The 24,670-nt window shown below is 42.3% G+C and overlaps 1 protein-coding gene across 1 annotated transcript in view; it reads right to left on the reverse strand.

Annotated features, from left to right (window-relative positions):
- The window catches only part of Efcab5 (EF-hand calcium binding domain 5), a 119,931-nt gene that overhangs the window by 52,203 nt on the left and 43,058 nt on the right, over positions 1 to 24,670 (reverse strand). The window contains 2 exon segments of the mRNA NM_001417684.1: positions 1,264 to 1,363; positions 14,032 to 14,187. Coding sequence (NP_001404613.1) covers positions 1,264 to 1,363; positions 14,032 to 14,187 — 256 coding nt within the window.

Raw genomic sequence — 24,670 nt, forward strand, 5'->3', positions numbered from 1 at the left:
CATGTAAAATTCTCCATTTTACAAAGGCTAGCCTTATCGATGGCTATCGTTCACTCAGTTCGCTTTCCATCCCTTCCTTTTCCTTCAATTTTTTATTCCTAACGCACTCTTCCAGGACTTAGGAGGTCGCATGCTTCAGAATTTTATGCAAAAGTTAAGTGTGCAGTTTGGGGTTAGACTGTGTGCTTAGTATAAGTCCAGTTTCTAGTATAGAAGAAGGAGAGGGAGGGAGGGAGAGACAAGGGGAGGTGGACGGAAGAAGGAAGGACTTTAAGGAAAGACTGGATAGTGGTCACTAAGACTCCACTGTTTAAAAGCAACAAAATATGTTGGGTATGACCACCCTGGCCCAGGATGCTGGCCTTCAGGTGAGGCAGGGAGAGTGAGAGCTCTCAGAACGAACACCACGAGACTCTGTCTGAAAAAGCAATCCCGCTCAGATAAAATTCACAAAATGCTGGCGCCCATGCCTGTCCTCATTCTTCTCAGAATATTTAGTAAGAAGCTTTAACCCCGTGGCCCCTACGGCTTTCAGTACGGCACCCACAGGTTCTTAAGTCTCCACGCAATGCGTCTATATACAGAAATAGGACAAACCAGCCATTAAAAGACATCCTCTTTAAGAAATAAAAACAGGGCTGGAGGATGCCATGGGTAAAGGAACTGCTAGGGCAGAGGGAGGACCCACGTGGTGGAAGGAGAGAACTTGCAGGCTGTCTTCTGACGCCCACGGGACTGTCACGGCACTCTCTCATCCATAATAAATAAGGAAACGTGGAAAAGGAAAAACCAGCAACTCTGCAGTCATATTTATTGACAGACATATGAAAGAATATTTCAACGGGTAGATCTAGATGTGTATTCCACCGTAAAAGCATGCAAATAAAGCTGCTTCGGCAAAGGACTTACCTTCTGTAGAAACCTTAGAATTCTAAAATGCAATTATAAACGGAAGAGCCATTCTTAACTTAGTTGTTGAAGCACTCAGATTACCACCTTCCTTCACTGAAACAAATTTAAACGCTGTTCCAGTTGAGTTCTGATAGGACACGGGTTTGACAACTGCACTCTGGTGAACATCCATCTGGTTGTGAGGAAGACCGCAGTTTGTGGGAATAGGAACAAATAGATAAGCTATGGCTACCATGACACCGGGAGATGCTTGGGATCCCTCGGGGGTAAAATGATTCCACTGCGCTCTGTCACTGCACTACAACACCAAGTTTCAGCCTCAGTACATTCCTCCCTCTGAGCGACACTCACATTGCCTTGGGTTTCGGAGTAAACTCCTAGTGGTGGAAGAGGTTTTATCAAAGAACGCTTCCAGCAAGGCCAGTGTCCTCTGCCGATCCAAGGCCATCACCTACACAGAAAGTTTGCAATCAGTAGCTGTGGCACATTTAAAATCTTCATGATGCTAGATCGTGACTTCCCGAATAGTCTATCATTGTGACCACCACCACCTCTCTCATCGTTATGAAAATAAAAGCCTCAGCATCAAAATCAAGAAGCTGCCCCTTGCCTGTAGGCTTATACTTAATTCTCTCATTTTGTTACCTGACACTATGCCTCGGGCTTCTTGGATATTTAAAAATTAGTCACTTGGACTGACATGACTTGTTTGCTCAATGCACAGAGCACTCAGTTCTTATGTAATATGACCTGCACATGTCACATACAGTTAACTGCTCCTGACTTGTCCTTTCATATGTTATTCTGAGAACATTTTAATTACGGAGAAACATAAACGAGAAATGGCAAAGCTACCACCGCCTGTGAGCTTAGGAGCTGGAAATAACAGTTGTTGAAAGTACATACAGGGGTTGGGAGATGGCTCAGTTGGTGAAAAGTATTTGCCTGACAAGCACAAGGACCTACGTTCAGTTTGCAGAACCCACATAAAAAAGCTGGGTGTGGTGGTGAGTCCTTGTAATCCCTGCACTGGGAAGGTAGAGACAGGTGGGCCCCTGGGGTGCTCTGGCCATCCAATCTAGTAGACTTGGGAAATTCCAGGCCAATGGGAGATTCTATTTCAAATATTAAGAAAAGAACAACACCCAAGGCTATCCTTTGACCTCTACATGTGCATGCATGCACATGCATGTGCGTGTATACATGAGCATGCACGTACACATAAAAAGCATGCACAAAACTGTATTAGACTGATAAAATATATGTATCATTGTTTAAGTTGCCTTTTGAAATTATGGTTTCAGAAGGGAGTTGAGGCAAGATCTTGCTATGTAGCCCAGTATGGCCTGAGACTTGGTAAGTAGCCCAGGCTAGCCTGGAACTCAATATTCTCTTGCTTTGGCTTTCCAAGTTCTGGGACTACAGGTGTATGCTATCATGTCCACCTTCCAAAATGCTTGGGTTTACTCAACGCCGGGGTCTAATTTGTGCGGATAAAGAAATATTTTTTATTCACTTTAGGAGCTGGAGAAATGGCCAAGCAGTTAAAATCCCTTGCTGCTTTTGCAGAGGACTGAGGTTCAGTTCCCTGCACCCATGTGGCAGTTTATGACCATCTACAGCTCCAATTCCTGGGGATCCCACTTCCTCTTCTTGTATCTGTAGGCACAAGACATGCATGCGGTGCTTTTACATAACAGACAAAAACTAAGTCAATCTTAAAAGAAAAAGTTTACTTTATTCATTTTAACTGCTACATAGTATAACATAAAAATGTTGTAATTTCTTAGAATTCTTTTATTAGTAGAAATTAGGTTGTTTCTAGTATTTTGAGAAAAACTGCTTCAGTGAATAATCTTATGCACACATCCTGCGTGCATCTAGATACGTTTTTCTAAAGTAAACAAATGGAATATGTTTTGCTTGTAAACTGGGTCTTTCCTCATTCTCTTTGGAACTACGGAATTAATAATGACCTAATAGCAACCGAGCAGTAAAGGAAACTCTTCCTAGTTCTGGGATGCAAACAGACGGAAATAACCACAGCTCCCACCAGCCTGTCCTCTGGCATTTGACTTCCTTAGGGGTTTCCGCTTAGCCTAGTCCCTGAAGATGAAGGCCTGCGGTCTTTTCATCAGCTCACTCCTCATCTTCCTGTCCAACTCTGAACGGCAGCCTGACTAAAACAGCAGTCACAGAGCTTCTCTGGAAACTTTGAGCTGGTTCTGTATCTCATTTCCATAGACTCCTTTAGAATTTGATCAGTTTCCCAGCTCTGGATTCTCAGGCCTCTTTGAAATTCTTTACTTCTTTAACCCCTTGTAGTTTCTCCTGTAACATACATGTGTTCATATGTGCATGCAAGCGTCCGTGCATGTGTGTTCACGTGCCTGTGTACATGTGTTTACTCTGTGTTGTGTAATGTGTGGCATGAGAATTAACCTTAACTGTTAGGATAGGAATAAATAACCTTGTGTTTGCCCCAGCCAGGGCTGTCAAGGAAAGCAGAAACATCTGTTAAATTGCTGTTGCTGAAACTTTCATGCCTTGTGAATTTATTGTTATTCAATAAATTCTGACAGTATGGAAAGACAAAAAGAAAGAAAAGAACAGGCATGAGAGACACAGTCTCAGATCAACTTCTCAACTTCTGGTTGTCAGGAATTCACAAATACAGGGCAAAGAAAGTGGTGGAAGAGATAGGAGAGGACTTTGCCTGTCAGAATTTTCTGAGCAAAGGCCGCAGTTTTCCTGGGAGCCAGACACCCCTTCTCTTCTCCTTTTGTGGCTCTTTCTGGTCCTGTCCTAGTGACTGTCAACTGCCATAGTACTGGGGTTCTACATAGCACGAAGATGTCATGGTGGTGAAGCTGTAGGCTGTTTGGTGGTCCATCTTAGAGCCAACCAACTTCCATGGTATGTCTTCTAGTCTTCCATTTTTTTTTTATTCTTTTTTTCGGAGCTGGGGACCGAACCCAGGGCCTTGTGCTTGCTAGGCTAGTGCTCTACTACCGAGCTAAATCCACAACCCCTAGTCTTCCATTTTTAAGAAGAACTGGTGTCTTCATACGAGTTCTTGCATTTTCATTTGCTAATCTGCTTTTTTCTGATTTGTCTTTTCTGTTTTTTTCTTTTTAGTTCTTGCATTTTTTTTTAATCTAACTAGACAATATCTTTTGATTGGACTGCTTAGACCTATAAACGTGTCCCTTTTATTTGCATATATTAATTATACAAAAAGAGAGCCTTTGCCATGACATTTTAATACATTAATAAGATATATTTTTTTATCTTATTTGCTTCCTATTATCCTCTCTTGGCCTTCCTCCCACCTCCCACTAGTCTTTTTCTAATTTCCAAACAGCCCCCCTCCCCGCCATGCTTTTGTTAGAAAGTGTAGTTGATGTGGTTACTATGGTTACTTTAAATCTGTCATCTTTCCACTTGTCTTCTCATTTGTCTCATTTGTTCTTTTCCTACCTTCTTTTTTATTTTTATTTTTTTATGGTTTTCCAGATTGTTGTATAACTACACCATTTCCTCCCCTTCTTTTCCTCCCTCCAACTCTTTCCACAAACCTCCCGCTCTTTCAAATTCATGGTCTCCTTTTCTCTAACTGTATCTGCATGTGCATATCACATGTATGCGCGTCTCGAGTGCTGTGCCTCTTTTTGTAATGGCTCTAGGGTTTATAGTATGCGTCTCTGATTTGTTAACAGTCTACCTTGAAATACTATTACAACTTCGTGGCTTTGGCAAGACTGCTTGCCTGGTCTTCTACCCACCATTTTTGCTACGGTTGCCATGCATTTTACTTCTGTTTTGGTTTGGTTTGGATTTGGTTTTTTGCAGACAGGGTTTCTCTGGTTTTGGAACTTGCCCTGTAGAGCAGGCTGGCCTCTATCTCACAGAGACCCACCCGCCCCTGCCTCCCAGGCACTGGGATCAAAGGCAGGCACCACTGCTCCTCATCCTCTCCCCTCCCTCCCTCTGTGTCAGACTGGACAGCTCTACTGCTAATCTTCACGCTACTTCTTTTTTTATTTTTCTCTTTTCTCTATTTTTTAAAGATAGAACCGTATGGACTCTAGGCTGGCCTTGCCCTTCTGTGCACATGAAAATGAGGCTGAACTCCTGATCCTTCTGCTTCTACCTCCCGGATACTGGGGTTACAAGCTTGTGCCAGCAGCCTTGGTTTTATGTGCTGCTGAGGACAGACTAGTCATGTTAAGCCTGCACTTTATTAACTGAGCCATATCCCAAGCCAAGCCTCTTCCAGTTTTCGTATACACTGTCTAATTTATTGTAATCTCATGTAAGAAAAAATAATTTCATGTATCTTTAATTTTATAAATATTTCAATCTTTATAAATTCTCTTTGGAACATGGTTGACCAAAACACAAACCTAGTAGAAGGCACGGTGGATTTTAGCGTCTGTCTACCAGTTGGAAGATCTCTATTCCCAAGTCAGCAGAGCAGGGGCTGGGATATATAGTTTTTTTCTCTCACTATGCTCTACTTGATATTATATGCTATGTTTCTAATGTGAATAACTTCAATTAAATAGGGATCTTAGAAAAGACCCCTTTAAAGGTGTTTTATATATATATATATGTACATATATATATATATATCAATCAAAGATCAAGAATTCAGAGTCTCATTGTAACTTGTTAATAGCATACTCTTCTTAATAGGAAGTTGGAATAGCTGCTTCTGCCTAGGAACCAAGTTTTAGATCTCAACAATCGTAATCTTCACTTCCATTCTCTTCCTAAAGGCTTCCTTTCTTTGTTGCTGCTGCTGCTGTCTGCTTGTTTTGAGACATAGTCTCTCTATGTACCCCCGGCTGTCCTCGAACTTACCATGTAGACCAGGCTGGCCTCAAACTCACATAGATCCATGGTCTATACCTCCTGAGTGCTGGAATTAAAGGCATACACCACCATGCCTAGTTTAGCTTTTTTATGTTCAACAGAGTGGTTTTCTCAAGCTTTTTTCTTCCAAAGAGAGATGGGGTGCTTGGCTGGTAGTGCTATCATTTCCATTCCCAGAGATCTGTGGTTCCTCGTTGTCTTCTAAGTTTCCGAAAAGAGTTTCTCCCCAGAGCATCCCTCCCTCCCTCTGCCTTGTCTAAACTTCTTTCCAGAGCAGGTCCAGACTATTTGGTCAGATGCTATGGATCAGCTGGCTTCTTTTCTTAGCCATGGATCAGCTGGCTTCTTTCCTTAGCCAGGGCTCTCATCTTGCTTCTCTGCGTAGTACTCTATGCTGGTTCATCCCCAGATGCTTGTCTGTGCGATTGAGGACCCTGCTTTCTGGAGCTCTCAACTTTGTTTTTATTCCAGGGTGTTTGCTGTTTCCTCCCACGTACTCCCAGTGATTTCCCAGACAGAATCATATAGCTCTTCTGGGATGTCCGGAAAAATGCACTGGACAACGTCGGGCAGGGTTCTGCAGTCAGGGAATTTGAGGATTAGATTTCCAATCTTACAGTTCAGCAGATTTAGGTTTTCTGACAGTGACCTGAAATGAGAATCTGGGTCTTTCTAGAAGCCTGCCTGTGATCACTGCTTTTCATTCAACCGCCACAGCCAATATATTATCATTTTGAAAGCATTTCCTGTCCAGATAAGCATTCCCTCAATATGTCTCCGTATCCACCGCAAATAGTGCTACAAGAAGCTTCTTACTGCATAGAGTTTTATTCGATAAGGCTGTTATTTATTTATTTATTTTTTGGTTCTTTTTTTCAGAGCTGGGGACTGAACCCAGGGCCTTGCGCTTCCTAGGCAAGCGCTCTACCACTAAGCTAAATCCCCAACCCCCAAGGCTGTTATTTTTATAGGTTAAAAAATTCTGGAATGGCTCAATCATTTGATGTGTGTGTGTGTGTGTGTGTGTGTGTGTGTGTGTGTGTGTGTGATGTTTATTTATTTAAATAGATATATCTAGATTGTTTTACAAAGACACAACAGCTACTAACTCTCACTAGGAACGTTTGTGTTCTTTGTCCATTTTTCGTTGGGGGTTATATGGTGTCCTGCCATTAGGAAGGGGCACAGCCTGTTGGTGCCAGTCGTGATGCTTGCTGGCTATGGTATGAGGACATCACACCGCTTACTCACTTGGCAGCTTTGTTGTGGGTTTTACTTTCCATGTCTTTGGTTCCTGACACAACCCTGGATGTCTTTCTAGAGCTATTACCAGAACATCTCTGCATAGTGACCCCTTCACAATGCATATTTAGGAATGTTGATCATTGGCTGTCGGGGTGAAAGGAAAGGGCTGGAAAGCCCACCTTCTGCAGTCTTTAAATGCCCCCATCTTGCCGCCTACTTGGACTTTCCAAATATTTACAGTGTAACCTTTAGCTTCCACCTCTGCTTAGAGCCAAGGAATGGTCTTAAAGGCCCAGACCACCTCTAAGCTTCCACCAGCTGGCTCCAGTTTCCTTCTAAGACAAACTGCTTTGATGCTGGTTTTGACACTATTATTTATTCTTCCTTGCTCTATGATTCTCTAGTTTTTCTCAAGAACCCAGTATTTTTATCTTAAAACCCAGGCTTTTTTTTCTTTTCTTTTTTTTTTAAAAAAACTTGGAGGGCTGGGGATTTAGCTCAGTGGTAGAGCGCTTACCTAGGAAGCGCAAGGCCCTGGGTTCGGTCCCCAGCTCCGAAAAAAAGAACCAAAAAAAAAAAAAAAAATTGGGGTTGGGGATTTAGCTCAGTGGTAGAGCGCTTACCTAGGAAGCGCAAGGCCCTGGGTTCGGTCCCCAGCTCCGAAAAAAAGAAGCAAAAAAAAAAAAAAAAAAAAAAAAAAACTTGGACATTTTTTATTTACATTTCAAATGTCATTCCCTTTCCTGGTTTCCCAGCCGTAAATCCCTTATCTTATCCCCCTCCCCTTCTGTTGTTCCCCGTCCCCAACCACACCCCCTTCCAACTCCCCCTGACATTCCCCTGCACTGGGGGGTTCAGCCTTGGCAGGACCAAGGGCTTCTCTTCCCATTGGTGCCCAACAAGGCCATCCTCTGCTACATATGCAGCTGGAGCCATGGGTCTGTCCATGTGTAGTTTTGGGGTAGTGGTTTAGTCCCTGAGAACTCTGGTTGGTTGGTATTGTTGTTCTTATGGGGTTGCAAGCCCCTTCAGCTCCTTCAGTCCTTTCTCTAACTCCTACAACAGGGATCCCATTCTCAGTTCAAGGGTTTGCTGCTAGCAATTGCCTCTGTATTTGACATGCCCTGGCAGAACCTCTCAGGAGACAGCTATGGAAGGCTCCTGTCAGCATGCATTTCTTGGCTTCATCAATATTATCTAGTTTGGTGGCTGTATATAAATGGGCTGTATACCCAGGTGGGGCAGGCTCTGAATGGCCATTCCTTCAGTCTTTGCTCCAAACTTTGCCTTTATATCCCCTTCTATGAATATTTTTGTTCCCCCTTTTAAGAAGGAGTGAAGCATACGCACTTTGGTCATCCTTCTTTATGAGCTTCCTGTGGTCTGTGGATTGTATCTTGGGTAACTCGAGCTTTGGGGATAATATTCACTTATCAGTGAATGTATACCATGTGTGTTTTTCTGTGATTGGGTTACCTCACTCAGGATAATATTTTCTAGTTCAATCCATTTGCCTATGAATTTCATTAAGTCATTGTTTTTGATAGCTGAGTAGTACTCCATTGTGTAGGTGTACCACATTTTCTGTATCCATTCCTCTGTTGAAGGGCATTTGGGTTCTTTCCAGCTTCTGGCTGATATAAATAAGGCTACTATGAACCTAATGGTGCAGATGTCTTTGTTATATATTGGAGCATCATTTGGAAATATGCCCAGGAGAGGTATAGCTGGGTCCTCAGGTAGTACAGTGTCCAATTTTCTGAAGGATCTCCAGACTGATTTCCAGAGTGGTTGTACCAGTTTGCAATCCCACCAACAATGGAGGAGTGTTCCTCTTTCTCTATATCCTCGCCAGCATTGGTTGTCAACTGAGTTTTTGATCTTAGCCATTCTGACTGGTGTGAGGTGGAATCTCAGGGTTGTTTTGATTTGCATTTCCCTGATGACTAAGGATGTTGAGTATTTTTTTAGGGACTTCTCAGCCATTTGATATTCCTCAGCTGAGAATCCTTTGTTTAGTTCTGTACCCCATTTTTAATAGGGTTATTTGGCTCTCTGGAGTCTAACCTCTTGAGTTCTTTGTATATTTTGGATACTAGCCCTCTATCAGTTGTAGGATTGGTAAAGATCTTTTCCTAATCTGTTGGTTGCCATTTTGTTCTAATGACAGTGTTCTCTTTGCCTTACAGAAGCTTTACAGTTTTATGAAGTCCCATTTGTCGATTCTTGATCTTAGAACATAAGCCTTTGGTGTTTTGTTCAGGAAATTTTCCCCAGTGCCCATGTGATCAAGACTCTTCCCCACTTTCTCTTCTATTAGTTTCAATGTATTGGGTTTTATGTGGAGGTCCTTGATCCGCTTGGACTTAAGCTTTGTACAGGGTGATGAGAATGGTTTGGTTTGCATTCTTCTACATGCTGACCTCCAGTTGAACCAGCACCATTTGTTGAAAATGCTATCTTTTTTTCATTGGATGGTTTTAGGTCCTTTGGTTGGGAGACTTTTAATAATTGCTTCTATTTCCACCACTGTCTACCACTGTCCATTACTGCCCACAACTGTTGTCCACCACTGTCCACCACTGTCCACCAATGTCCACTGTCCACCACTGTTGTCCACCACTCTCCACCATTGTCCACCACTGTCCTCCACTACTGTCCACCACTGTCCACTACTGTCCACTACTGCCCGCCATGGTCCACTACTATCCATCATTGTTGTCCACTACTGTCCACTACTATCCACTACTGTCCACCAGTGTCCACTACTGTCCACCACTGTCCACTACTGTTCACTACTGTCCACCATGGTCCACTACTATCCACCATTGTTGTCCACTACTGTCCACTACTGTCCAGTACTGCCCACCATTGTTGTCCACTACTGTCCACCACTGTCCACTACTGTTGTCCACCACTGTACACTACTGTCCACCACTGTCCAGCACTGTCCACCACTGTCTACTACTGTCCACTACTGTCCACTACTGTTGTCCACCACTGTCCACTACTGTCCACCACTGTTTTCCACCTTAGTCCACCACAGTAGTGGAATTATGGGATTGTTTAGATGGTTTATCTGATCCTGATTTAACTTTGGTACCTGGTATTTGTCTTGAAAATTGTCCATTTCATCCAGATTTTCCATTTTTGTTGAATATAGGCTTTTGTAGTAGGATCTGATGATTTTTTGAATGTCCTCAGTGTGATAGTTTGCATATGCTTAGCCCAGGGTGTGGCACTATTAGAAGGTGTGACCTTGTTGGAGGAAGTGTGTCACCTTGGGGGTGGGCTTGGAGACCCTCCTCCTAGCTGCCTGGGGATGCTCAGTCTGGCTTCCTTCGGGTGAAGATGTAGAACTCAGTTCCTCCTGCACCATGCCTGCCTGGATGCTGCCATGTTCCCGCCTTGATGATACTGGACTGTACCTCTGAACCTGTAAGCCAGCCCCAATTAAATGTTGCCCTTTATAAAACTTACATCGGTCATGGTGTCTATGCACAGCAATAAAACCCTAACTAAGACACTTAGTTGTTATGTCTCCCTGATTTTTGATTTTGTTAATTTGGATACTCTCTCTGTTGCTTCTGGTTAGTCTGGCTAAGAAACCCAGGCTTTCTTAAACGTTTGTTTCAGCTACTGCTGAAAAAAAATATTCACTCAGAATTTCAGTGGACTTTTGTATTCTAGATTCTACCTTCCTTCCAAGATCACCACATGACTATTTAATGATGGGGGGAAAAAACAAGCAAACTTCTACTCATTCATTCAAATATTATCCCATCATGTTGACTGTGGCACCAGAGTTGCTGTTAAATTAATAGGCCAACATACAGTAGTTGCCTTCTAGGCATTTTACCTGGAAATAAAAATCATGATGCAGAATCACCAGCAAGTTCTGTCAAAGAGGCACAGCTCAGAAAAAGACAAATAGGCATTGTGGATTTCAAAGACTTTACTCCTGGTTTAAGTTAAATTAGCCGGGATTTGAGAAACCAGATTGCAATGTGCCAATTCATTTTTGAGGTTCCTTTTTTTCTCAGCTGCTTATGGTGATCCATACCTGCAGCCTCAGCACACAGGAGGTGGGGCTGGGAGGATCACAAGTTCAAATTCTGCCATGCATGGCTGTATAGCAAATGCCAGGATATATGTGTGTGTGTGTGTGTGTGTGTGTGTGTGTGTAGATGATAGATAGATAGATAGATAGATAGATAGATAGATAGATAGATAGATAGATAGATTTTTAAATTTTGGTCATGCCTGGTATCATATATGTTCTTTAAAGGGTCTATAAAACTGAATATGTTGGCACATGCCTTTAATCCTACATTTAAGGAGGCAGGTGGGTTTCTGAGTTCAAGGTCAGCCTGGTCTACATAGTGAGTTCCAGGACATCCAGGGATATACAAGAAACCAGTCTTGAAAAACAAAAACAAACAAACAAATAAACACTATAGCAAGCAAACAGCAAACTATGGCCAGCAAAATGTCTCAATACTTTAAGGCACTTGTGACCAAGGCTACCAACCTGAGCTTAGTCCCTGGGACCCACGTGGTAGAAGGGGAGAGAGATGACTTCTGTACGTTCCCCTCTGACCTCCACATATTCACCAAGGAGTGTGCATGGGTACTTACACACATCCATCACAGACACATAAATTATTACATGTGCCCTAAGAAAAGTGATTGGCTCCTTTATTAGGAATACATCACAAAAGACACTCACTGCATCACATAGCATCTCTTTCATGACTACTCTCAGGAGAAATACTTGGTTATATTTCAAACCCCAATCTGTAGCTATCTCTGACTCTCCCTCTTATTTCTCTTTTTGTCTGCAGGCACACATGCATACCTGTGGAGGCCAGAGGACAAGCTAGTCTTTTGCAACTGGCCTGGAACTCTCTGAGTAGACTCGCTCCCTGACCAGAGCACCCCAGGATCCACCTGTGCAACTTGCCCAACTCCTCTAGCACTGCACACATGCAAGCACATGCACACATGCAAGCACGTGCCACCATGCTTGGCTTTTTCACGACAGAGTAGCCCTTTGTGTAGCCCTGGTTGTCCTGGAACATGCTCTGTAGCCCAGGCTGGCCCTGCACTCAGAGATCTGCCTGCCTTGGCCTCCTGAGTGCTGGGATTAAAGGTGTGCCACCGCACATCTCTGAGTTCTGTCCGCTGCTTTTGTTCACTTTAATTATCAAATTGCATCCTGTTCATACAATAGTTTCTCAAGGTGTTAGTGGTTTACATGAGGCAGCCTTTGGTGTCTGGACACCTTGAAGCTGAAAAAGTTGTACATATTAACATTTTAAAATGAGAAGTAGAAGGCTGGAGAGATGGCTCAGGGGTTAAGAGCATGTATTAGTGACATTTCTACTGCTGTGCTAAAACACCAGGATGAAGCGACTTGGTTTATTTCGGCTTATGCTCTAGAGAGTTAGAGTCCATGATGCTGTGGACAGCATGGTTGCAGGTGGTAGGTGAGACACCTGGCATGAGGTAGTTTACGCTGAGAGTTCACGAAGCTGAGAGTTGACACCTCAGCCACCCATGACTCTGAGAGATCAAACAGGGACAAGGTGAGGCTTTTTCATCTCAAAGCTTGCCCAATACATACTTCCTGCAGCAAGGCTGCACCTCCTAAACCTCCCCAAACAGCACCACCAGCTGGAATCAACTATCGAAATGCCCAGATTTGAATGTCTCTTTCAAACTGCCACAGAACACTTGCTACTCTTGTAGAGGACTTGGGTTCAGTTCCTAGCACCCATATGGGGGCTCACAACTTCCTGTAACTCCAATTGGAGAAATTCCAGTGCCCTCTTCTGGCCTACACCAGCACTGCACACATGAAAGTGGGCATGTGCACATGCGGGCCAAAAGACACATACACATAAGATGAAATAAAGCTTTAAAATGAATGAACTCAATAAAAAGGCACTTGTGTTCTTACACCACAGCTGGCTCTTGGTGTGAGAAGGTGCTCGGAACTGTCCTTGGCATTTTGTTTTCAATCTGTAAGATATAAGGTCAATGCCAACAGTATATATCTAAGGTTTGGTAAGAGAACAAAATAACAGAGACAGGCTCCAGTTACTCTTTTCTTGATGTGAAGGCTGTGGGGGAGGATGTCTAGAGGAGCTGTAGATCAGGGGATACACAGAGAGGCTGGACCTGCTAACACTACAGCAGGCATCCACTTAGCTTTGAGTCACCGCTGCTTTTTATAACATGACATTCTGTTACAACTCTTAGTGTAGAAGAGGGGGATGGTGACCAGTGGACAGGAGAATGTTTGGAGATGTCTAGTATTGCATTAAAAAGTCACTTACAGAGCATGGGGTACAAATAAACAAACAGAAGTCTTATTAAACGTATTTCAGTTAAATCTATATCTACTGTGGCAGGCCCATTTGATATCCTGGCTCACAACTCTCTTCCAAACCTCATTCTTAGATATACTTTTGAACATGATGTTCTGTTTTTAAGATCTAGCATAAGAGGCCGGTTAAGTTCACCGGTTGCTCAACCATGAGAACCAAAGTTCAGATCCCAGCACACAGGTAGAGTGACAGATGCCCACCACTCCAGCGCCAAGCACTAAGCCCTCTCTGGCCTCTGGTGGCACTGGCACACACAAGACATAGACCTACAACAAGTCAAAAATGCTGAAAAGCAACGTCACTCAAGGTGTGCACAGGGTGGGCCCGTTCCATAATAAGAAAGGTGCAAAGTTTTCTAGAAAACTTTCTCGCTATTTGAGAAAGTGGCTGGTGAATCAGAGTTTAAAAGTGTAGCTTGTACTCTTCTGTATTTCTTTTCCTCCTTAGCAATCATTTTCACTATCAAATAGTAGATAGTGGTCAGTAGGTCACTCATCAAACTCAATATATTAGAAATTTAAAATGTCACCACAAGCACCAAATCAAAGCTGGTCCCTCACACCAAACTGTGAGAAGCAGAGGGAGTTCATGGTGTCTCTCCTACCTTCCCACTGTCGCAGTATAGGAAGAGTTCAGCAAACATCTGCCTCCGCATGTCAGTCGTTATGATCTCCCGGAACTCTTCTGCACAGTGGCACAGGTGCTTAAGGAATTCCTCAAACACTTCGCTTTTCAAGTCCATAATGTATGAAGAAATGTACTGCAGAGGAAGGCAGGGTAAATGATGACTTAGAACCAGCCTCTTTATTTTGACCTCCCCAATGGTTTTCAGTCCACACGTGTATGAGTGATATCATCTATAAGATGTTTCCACATCATTCGCTCATCAAAGTGCTTTCACGTGAGTGCCACACAGTGGGCTCGCCTTAGTTCCTTCCCTACTGCCTGAAGAGACACCATGGAATTAGACTGAAAGAGAGCGCAGAGAGAAACAATCTGGATGTTCTGGTCTGTCCCTGAGGCCCTTGGATCATGCACATTTCACATTCAGTTCCACCAAGTTGATTTCTAGTCCTTGTAATTATTACATAATTAACATGGTCATGAAGAAAGTCCCATTTTTGCAATTTGCTACTGAAGGCTAGTAATTTGTTTTAATAGAACATGTTGTTTTGCATGTTCATGGGCACGTTTAAGTTTCTTTCTTTCCAATTTATTTTTATCTTACGAGTGTAAATATTTTGCCTTCATGTGTGTCTATGTACCACATGGATGCTGGATGCCTGATGCCCTTGGGGGTCAGAAGAGGGCATCAGATCCCCTAGAACTGGAGTTACAGATGGTTGCGAATCATCTTTAAAATCATCCAGGCACATTTAGAGTGTAGTATGTAAAAGATATGTTTGGAGCTGGAGAGATGGCTCAGCGGTCACCTGCATTCACTGCTTAGTCATGAGGACTGGAGTTCAAACCCTAGCAGCCACATCAGACGGCTCATAAATGCCAGCATCTCCAGTTCCAAGGACTCTGATACCCTCTTCTGACATCTGAGGGAACCCACACACGCGTGTGTATGTAGTCACACAGACGGAGACACCAGCACGGATACACATTAACTTTTAAAAAAGATATATTAGTAGAATATTTATGTGAATATATTATAAACTATTATTCAACTTGCAAAAAAGGTTGCTCATGTGTTTGGAGGCAAAGTCTTATCTCCAGCCTGACCTCAGACTCCAATGAGGACAAGAGTGGTCTTAAACTTCTGAACCTCTTTCCTTCTCTTCCTGACTGCTGGGATTACAGTTGCTATGTCCTGCCATGCCTGGATTATGCTATGCTGGGGCATGGTAGGCAGCCATTCTACCAACTGAGATACAACCTTAGTCATCAGTTACTATTCCTGGTGGGTCAAAGAGCACAGTGAAGTTCTTATTTAATGCCCAGAGAGGTAGAGCAGCATAAAGGGTTAAATTTTTATCTAGGTTCTGAGCTTAGTTTCCCTGCTATTTTACTTGCGAAATGGGTGTCAAGGTAGTGGCTATCTCAGAGAGACATGGTGAGGTCCCAGGAATGTACACACAGTATGCACAGAGTCTGGGTATTCCGTGTCATAACTTTATAGTCACTTTTCTTGTTTACTCTTCAGATGGTTAAGAAATCGGTGAATAGCATTTTCCTTATAGAATAAGGCAGTCCTTCAATTGACAAAAAATATATACTTAAGAGAGCCGAATGAGATCAGTGATTTTCAGTGTGGTCCATACACCAACAGCATTGCCTGAGAATGTGTTGGGAGTACAGTTTGGAGCTCTGCCCCTGACTCACTGCATCAGAAACCCTGGGGGTTGAGATCCATCTGTGTTTTAACAAGCTCTAGAGGGGATATTGCTAAAGTTTGAGAGCCACTGAGCTGGATGATGTGAGGAAATTGGTCCTAATTAGTTCAGTATCCTAAGATTTTATCCTTTAGCACTAACGACTTTTTGCTTCATTAGTAGGCATTTTTCTAAATTACTCATATTGTAAAATTATTACATAATTCAAATTTTATATTATGGATCAATCCTTTATATTGAAAAAATATTGGTTCATGATAGAAATATCACTCTATATTTTATTTAGCTTTTGGGAATTAATGATAAAGCCATGTGAATTTTTTTTGCTGTGGGGTTTCTACTGAATCAAGAATTAAACCTTTCTCTGAAATTTCAACACTCTGGATTTATGACCTATGGGTTTTCTGAGTGAGCATATTCTAATTGTGATATGTGTCAGTTATATAATGTAAAGATTAACAGTCATCCACTTAACTACAAATTCGACTCTAAATAGAACAATTACAGAGAATTGATCGTGCCTTTAAGAACAGAAGAAAAGCAAAATTACATGAGAGCATTTGTGTTTTTATATTCTTGCAAAGAATGAATCAAAATAAATCTTCACACTATTTAAGACTTAATGATCTCCATGGTATTTATTTATTTACTTCATTTTTTTTTTGTCAAGGTTTCTGTGTATCCCTGGCTGTCTTGAAACTCACTCTATAGACCAGGCTCACCTCCAACTCAGAGATCTGCCTGCCTCTGCCTTCTGAGTGCTGGGATTAAAGGCAATGCCACCACTGGCAATGGCCTTCACTTTAACAGCTTCAAGGCCGTTTAACATTTGAATTGCCTTTAGTCAAGCCACCTCTCTGAGCCAGGTATACCAAACAAAAAACAAAACAAACCGCTGAGCTTTTCTATTCTGATTTGATGTTGAAAACAAGGCAAATATCACATTGGCAGCTGCTGTGAAGAGTTGGGTGGTTGAGTGTGTGTGTGTTCAATTGCAGAGACAACGGAGGGCTCATGGAGTAATTGGTGCAAGCACTGTGGGAAGAAAGCCATGTTTAGAAACTGTCTCACTAAGACATTAACTTCCAATTGTATTTGTAAGCCTTGGTAGTTTATAAAGGAGAATCTTCTTGTACAGAATGTGCTGCTGGTAATCTAGCACTGAAGAAAGTGGTGTGTTTGTATAGACTTTGGTCAGAACTAGCTTTCCAGTTTTGGAGAGAGCATTTAAACAAGAACAATTATTGAGGGTTGGGGATATAGCTCAGCGGCAGAAAATTCGTTCAACTCGTACAAGGATGTGGGTTTGATCCCAAATGCCAGGCATGAAAAGGCAGTCATTGCTAGTTACACATTTAGCTGTGCGGTAAGACCCTTCTGATTTATCAAAAGTCTATCTAGCAAGTGAATTCATCAAAGGCCTCATTTATTACCCAGTAATAATCAAACAATACCACTAAAACATACAATGTTGCCCCATATTAGGGAAATATAAGAGGTAATGTCATCGACTGGGTTGTATTCCCCCCAAATTCTTGTTGAAGACCAAATCCTTAGTATCTCAGAATATAACTATATTTGGAGATAGGGTTTTTTTTAATTAAAATGGGATCTTTAGATATAATCCCTAATCAAGCAGGACTACTGTCCTTATATGAAGAAGAAATTTGGACACTCCCAGTTAGAAGGAAAAGACACAGGGGAAAATAGTCATCTACAGACTAAGGAGATGGGTCATCCCAGGGATAACTAGTCATCTATAAACCATGGAGGTCAATCATCAGCATGAACCAACCTTGTGACAGTTGTCTCGGATTTTCAGTATACGAAATTATAGGAAATAAACCTTGTGTTATTTAATCTACTGAATCTGTGGTACTTTGTCACAGTAATGATAGCAGAGTACTACAGGTGACTGTATGTATTTCTTACAGAAAAAGAGTATGTTGATGTAGAAGCTTGCCCACCTATTCCTTCTCATTTCCCTGGCATGGAATTCTCTCACCTTGCTCTAAGGTTTCCTCGTGTATTTTCACAGCATACTGTTACTGGTAACCAAAGATACACAGTCTCCTTTCTTCTGTTTTATCATACAATAACTCAGGGGACACAAGTAAAAGAAGAGAGACTAGAAAGCTTTTGGGATGTAAAATAATACTTAGGAAGGACTTAGGAGAACATATCTAAGGAGAGGTATAGTCTTTGGGTGCAGTTTGTGAAGCTTTCTCTTTAAACTTAAGTGCCACCTCAATTTGAAGGCCTCAGACTTATATGATTGATATTAAGCAGCCCTAAGAAAGGGATCATCCCAGAGTAAAATCCCACTAAGAAGAGAACAAGACTCAAAGAAGAGAATACAAGTAGAGGCAAGACCCTTCTTATTCCTGGCCATGGGATGGACAGTTTCTCAAGGTGAAGAATTGAAAATATCAGAATCCTCTTGCACAGTATTGATGTATATAACTATCCTTACGATCATTATTTAATTCAAGAATGAGTCTCAGGTTATTTGAAGCCCAAACTTACTGAAGACCCATCCTTTACTTTATACAGTCTTACGATAACCAGGAACACATTAGGTTGTTTTCATTTGGATCAGGGTAAGCAGTTAAGTGTGTGACATCTCCTTAGTGATCAAACGGGCAAAGATGCCAGGTAACGATGCAAGTGTAGGAGGACCCGCCAACTGCTTCACTTCTCCTGGGACCCCACTCATTTTAACATTGAGAACCTCATGCCTCGGGTTGGGGATTTAGCTCAGTGGTAGAGCGCTTGCCTAGCAAGCACAAGGCCCTGGGTTCGGTCCCCAGCTCCGGAAAAAAAAAAAAAAGAAAAGAAAAGAAAAGAGAACCTCATGCCTCATCAGACTCCTAATCTCGGGTCAACCAGGATGACGTGAGTGTTTGAGTTTGAAACATCCTTCCCTGGTCCCATCCAACATATACACAGCCATGTAATTGCACACACGGAGACATAAACAACCACTTACTTGTACATATAAATATTCTTACTTTGTTACAACAGAACATTCTCATAATGCATTTCTGTGCTGCACCTAACAGCTGAGGAACAAGAAGAAAATATTCTCAAATGGTTGTTTGAACGGTTATTTACTAGAACAAACAGGATTAAAAAGCGAGTAGATTGTAGTCAGTGAAGAGACCATTACCTGCTTACTTATCCATCAGAGAACAGATACATATGAAAATGGTGGACAGGCAGAAGCATCTGTGAGCTCTTATTCTCTCCCTTTCTGAAGTCTCCTATCTTAGGACTCATGAGTGCATTTTCTCCAAATATATTCCATGATCACATGGCAATCAGATGGCATGGTGCCTCCACTGGGCCGCACTTGTAGCTGGTATCTTGTCTCTAAGTCCAATATTAATATTATACTTTCTTCCAGTTTCATAAGTGGGTGCAAATGAAACAGCCATAATGCAAACCTCTTGAAAAGCAAGGAGCAGTGGTGTGGACCTAAGAAAGCTACTGACATAAGAAGCTGAGGTAAGAGGATTGAGTTTAAGGAGAGCTTGGGCTGTTGGTGAGACCTCATCTCAAAAACAAGACAGCAAGTGCTCGGGATGCTATTTCTGTGCCACACAGGATGGCCCAGTGATTTGTTGATGAAGATATTAAATACTTTCATGCAAATTTTTCTTCGCTGATATAGGGTCTCACTATGTGGTCTATGTTGGCTTAGCTTAAGAAACATTTTCTTGGGTTTGACCCAGGTAAGTGTTTTCTATAATTAACATGCCTATTGTGTATGTTTGTGTTTAGGAAGAGATGTTCAGACATGTTAGAAAAACTATGTTAACAGGTTAACCCCGCAAACAAGACACCGTTTAGTACACACAGATAGAGGAGAAGATGATCTAAGGCTGACGAATCCCTCATTAGTCCATTAGCATTCTGCAGAGCATCTTAGTTGATGGGGCCCAGCTGATTGCTTCCCTCCTACCATTCATCACAGTCTTATCCTTATATATTTATAAACACATCTCATGCCATATACAAAAAATGATGAATTTTTCAGACTTTTATGCCTTTGTGATGTGGTAGAAAATTTTAATCCTGACCAGGGTGTCTACCCCACCTTTAACCCTTTAGTTCCTGGACACACACACACAACCTTTATATTTACAGTAAGCCTTAAAGAGGACAAGATCTGGGCAGATAACTACCTTCTATGCCATTAGAATCTACTTTTCTATCGATAACCCTGAATTATTACTTACTACATAATCTGTTTCATCTGGGCTGGTCTTAACTCCAATTGGCCAGCTCTCGGGGTCACATTTTCATGACTGATCTAACCCATGGTGGCTTCACTTCCCTCCTCCACCTTCTTCTCTCCTCATGGTTCTCCTCCAACCCAAAGTCTGGGAAACCTAAATCCCACCCATGTCTCTTCTTCTCAGCTATTGGCTGTTGGCATATTTATTTACCAATAATTTGGTAAAGAAATAATTTGTTGTCAGGGTCACTTAGATCTGCATGCCGACTCCCTCGTCTTGGGAGTTGCACTTGGCATTACAATACACAGTAAAAGACAAAACCGCAACAATTCCCCCTTTTTAGGCCAATAAAAGGCTCCTTTTCTCTCATCATAACAATTATGCATATTGTAAGGTATGCTATATACTTACGACATCTGGTCCATTATATTGGACAATCTAGAGAGTATTTCATTATCTGTCCTAACTTAATGAGTTTATAATTCTGCACCTAAATCATTGTTGTAGATTTGATTTAATGCTTGCATTATGGGTTCCCAAATTACATGGGAATTCACACATCTGCATGTGAGATGCTGCAGGTCCCTGCCCCCAGTTGGCTCCAATTGGTAAATAAAGTTGCCAGTGCCCAATGGTTGGAAAGAGAGACAGGGGTGTGACTTTGAGGTTCCTAGGCAAGGAATACAAGGGACGGGGAGAATTGCCATTGCTGGGTGGGGAAGGAGAAGATCCTGGTCTGGGAAGTGTAGGACATAGAGATGGAGACACTGCTGACTTGTAAGAGTTGGGGATCATGGCCTAGGAGGGCTATAGGCCTGGGCCTGTGGTGGCCAGGGTGGAATATAGGTTTTAGTAAGTAATAGATCAGGAATATCAGAGGGGGCAATTTGTTAGCCGTGGGGAGGCTTGGAAGTGCTCAGCCATTGCACTGTTTAAAATATTAAAATAAAAGGCATGCATGTGTACATGTGCGTGTGTGTGTGTGTGCACGCGTGCGCGCGCACGCGCACATGTGTCTCCCTTTCATTCACGAATACATTGAGGCAGTAACAAGAAGTGTCTGTGCACCTGCTGGGGAGTTTAGAGCAGATTAAAATGTTACCGGGCTGGAGAGATGGCTCAGTGGTTAAGAGCACCCGACTGCTCTTCCAGAAGTCATGAGTTCAATTCCCAGCAACCACATGGTGGCTCACAACCATCTGTAAAGAGATCTGATGCCCTCTTCTGGTGTATCTGAAGACAGCTACAGTGTACTTATATATAATAAATGAGTAAATAAAAAATTAAAAAAAAAAAATGTTACCACTGCAAATACAATCATGACAACTGTGCAATTATCAGGTATGATATACACTTATAAAGTCCAGTCCATTATATTGGGCAAATGAGAGAAAGTATTTCACCATCTATCCTAACTTAATGAGTTTACAATTCTGTACCTAAATCATCTTTGATTTTAACTTGTATTATCATCTGAAATCCATCGTTTGAATTTTAGAACACCTTCTTTAATGATAAACAACTTAAGTTTAATTATGAGACCCCTCAGAGATTCAAGAAGGAATAAATATTTGAGAATGCAAGAAATACAGGAACACAGCTTTCAAAACTCAAAACAATTAGCAGAGACAGCTGACTGCCTGGACAGTCCCCAACATTCCTTACAATGTAAGAGCATCTATCTTCAGCCCTCTGGCTCAGAACATCTGACGGACCTTAAGTGAAGCAGGAATTATGAAGGACTATCTTATCCTGTCTTGGCAGAACTTAGCAATCGACTGTCTTGTGTCCATTTGTCCTTTTTGGACAGCATTCTGTCTACAGATAAATTTAGGGTATTTCTTATCCAGTGGCTGGCTTGCCACAATTGAAACAACTGCACATAAGTATTGAGGCTCACCACCTTCTTATGGAGGTATTGGTGGGCATCACCTTCTTATGGAGGAATTGATGCTCATCACCTTCTTATGGAGGTATTGATGGGCATCACCTTCTTATGGAGGTATTGAGGCTCATCGCCTTCTTATGGAGGTATTGAGGCTCATCGCCTTCTTATGGAGGTATTGAGGCTCATCGCCTTCTTATGGAGGTATTGATGGGCATCACCTTCTTATGGAGGTATTGATGGGGATCACCTTCTTATGGAGGTATTGATGGGCATCACCTTCTTATGGAGGTATTGAGGCTCATCACCTTCTTATGGAGGTATTGATGCTCATCACCTTCTTATGGAGGTATTGATGCTCATCGCCTTCTTATGGAGGTATTGATGCTCATCACCTTCTTATGGAGGTATTGATGCTCATCACCTTCTTATGGAGGTATTGATGCTCATCACCTTCTTATGGAGGTATTGGTGGGCATCACCTTCTTATGGAGGTATTGATGCTCATCGCCTTCTTATGGAGGTATTGATGCTCATCACCTTCTTATGGAGGTATTGATGGGCATCACCTTCTTATGGAGGTATTGATGCTCATCACCTTCTTATGGAGGTATTGATGGGCATCACCTTCTTATGGAGGAATTGATGCTCATCACCTTCTTATGGAGGTATTGATGGGGATCGCCTTCTTATGGAGGTATTGATGCTCATCACCTTCTTATGGAGGTATTGATGGGGATCGCCTTCTTATGGAGGAATTGATGCTCATCACCTTCTTATGGAGGTATTGAGGCTCATCACCTTCTTATGGAGGTATTGAGCCTCATCACCTTCTTATGGAGGTATTGATGGGGATCGCCTTCTTATGGAGGTATTGATGCTCATCACCTTCTTATGGAGGAATTGATGGGCATCACCTTCTTATGGAGGTATTGATGGGCATCACCTTCTTATGGAGGTATTGATGGGCATCACCTTCTTATGGAGGTATTGATGGGCATCACCTTCTTATGGAGGTATTGATGGGCATCACCTTCTTATGGAGGTATTGATGGGCATCACCTTCTTATGGAGGTATTGATACTTATTACCTTCTTTGAAGTGGAAGGGGGTACTGTCAGGAGCAGACATGCTTTGGAGTGACAAGATCTTTTAATAATGAAATAGCCTTAAATGCTCTATTGCTCCCCTCTCACCTTTCATTGCTGAGTCTTTATACATTTATAAAAATAAATATCTCATGCCATATAGAAAAAAATGTATTTTTCAGACTTTTATATACCTTTGAGACTTTTCTGAGACTACATTCCATGATAACAGCACATAGAATAATGCCTAAAATGTGGCAAGAAGTCAACAGAACAGCCGGGATATCTCATCTTATTATTTCTCATTTGAGTAAACATTTCCAGTAGTCCATAAAATTAGGCAGAAGGAGCTGAGGACATGGTTCAGTTCACAACATGCTTGTTGTGTAAAGATAAGGAGCCTGACCCCTATCACTCACACAAAAAGCCGAGTGTGATGGTGGCATCACCTTAGTGCTGGGGAGGCAGAGACAGGCCGTGGATCTGGATGGACAGGCAGCCTAGCCAATCAGTGAATTCCGGGTTCAGTCACAGAAAATAAGGTGAACAGAGTCTAGAGAAGACACTCAGTGTTGACCTCTGACCTCCACACATGTGCTGGGGCACAAAACAGATGTAGTAACAAGTTTTAAAGACTAATAGCAAACATTAGCAAGAATGTGGAGCAATGGGAGTTATCTTGCTGCTGCTGGGAAACCGCCTGGAATCTTCTAGAAACACTGACTATGTAGCCCAGAAATGCCTCTCTAGATAGACACTCAAGAAACATGGAGATGTGCTGGTGTAAAACTATATTCACAAATGTTAATATATTTAAAAAAGTAAGAAAAACCACACATTCACCCACTGCCAACCAGAGGAATAAAAGGTATATGCCCACACTGAGGAATGTCATTGGCAATAAAAAAGAAGCAACATGCTGAAATGCTACAAAGCACCCTCAGTGTAAGAAGTCAAAAATCACATTAGGTGATTCCATTTATGAACAATATCCCAAAGAGCCAAAGCTACTGGGACAGAAAGTACCCTAGTGGCTGCTGACAGCCTGTGGTTTGGAAGACAAGGGGGCGGGGGGTGACTATTACCCGGCATGGGGCTTCTTTATTCAGAGAAGAAATTATTCCAAAGTGGATTTTTAAGACAATTACTCTACTTTGAAAATACATTAAAATACATTCGATTGCATGCATTCGATTGTAAATGGGCATAAGGTATTGAATAAGGGGCTGGCTAATGGCCTGGAACAATCGTTAGGACCCTGAGTGTGTAAATGAAACCTTAACGCAGAAAAGGAGTACTTGTGTATGTGACCAGAATAAGTGTGGGGGCTGGGGAACTCTCCTAAATTATGCAGGCAAACCCTAAACGCAGTCACACGTGTCTGTATGAGAGGGGATTTTCTCAGCCAGGGAGTAGGAGGCAACACAGCTACAGAGGCAGAGGTTAGCAATGCTCTAAGTGTAACACCCACTAGTGGTCAGAAGCTGGAGGAGACCCTCCACTGGGGCTGCAGCCTCTGACTGGGAGCTGGAGGTGACCCCTCTATTGGGTTTGCAGCCCTGGGAGTGGAAGCTGCAGGTGACCCTCAAGAGAGGCTGCAGCCCTGCCAAGACCCTGTGGTGCTGTGATGCTGACCTTGGACTTCTGGTCCCTAGGTCTGTGAGAGAATAAACTTCTGTTGTTCCCA

The sequence above is a fragment of the Rattus norvegicus genome, chromosome 10, assembly GCF_021556685.1.
Source record: "Rattus norvegicus strain SHRSP/BbbUtx chromosome 10, alternate assembly SHRSP_T2T, whole genome shotgun sequence".
Taxonomy (NCBI): domain Eukaryota; kingdom Metazoa; phylum Chordata; class Mammalia; order Rodentia; family Muridae; genus Rattus; species Rattus norvegicus.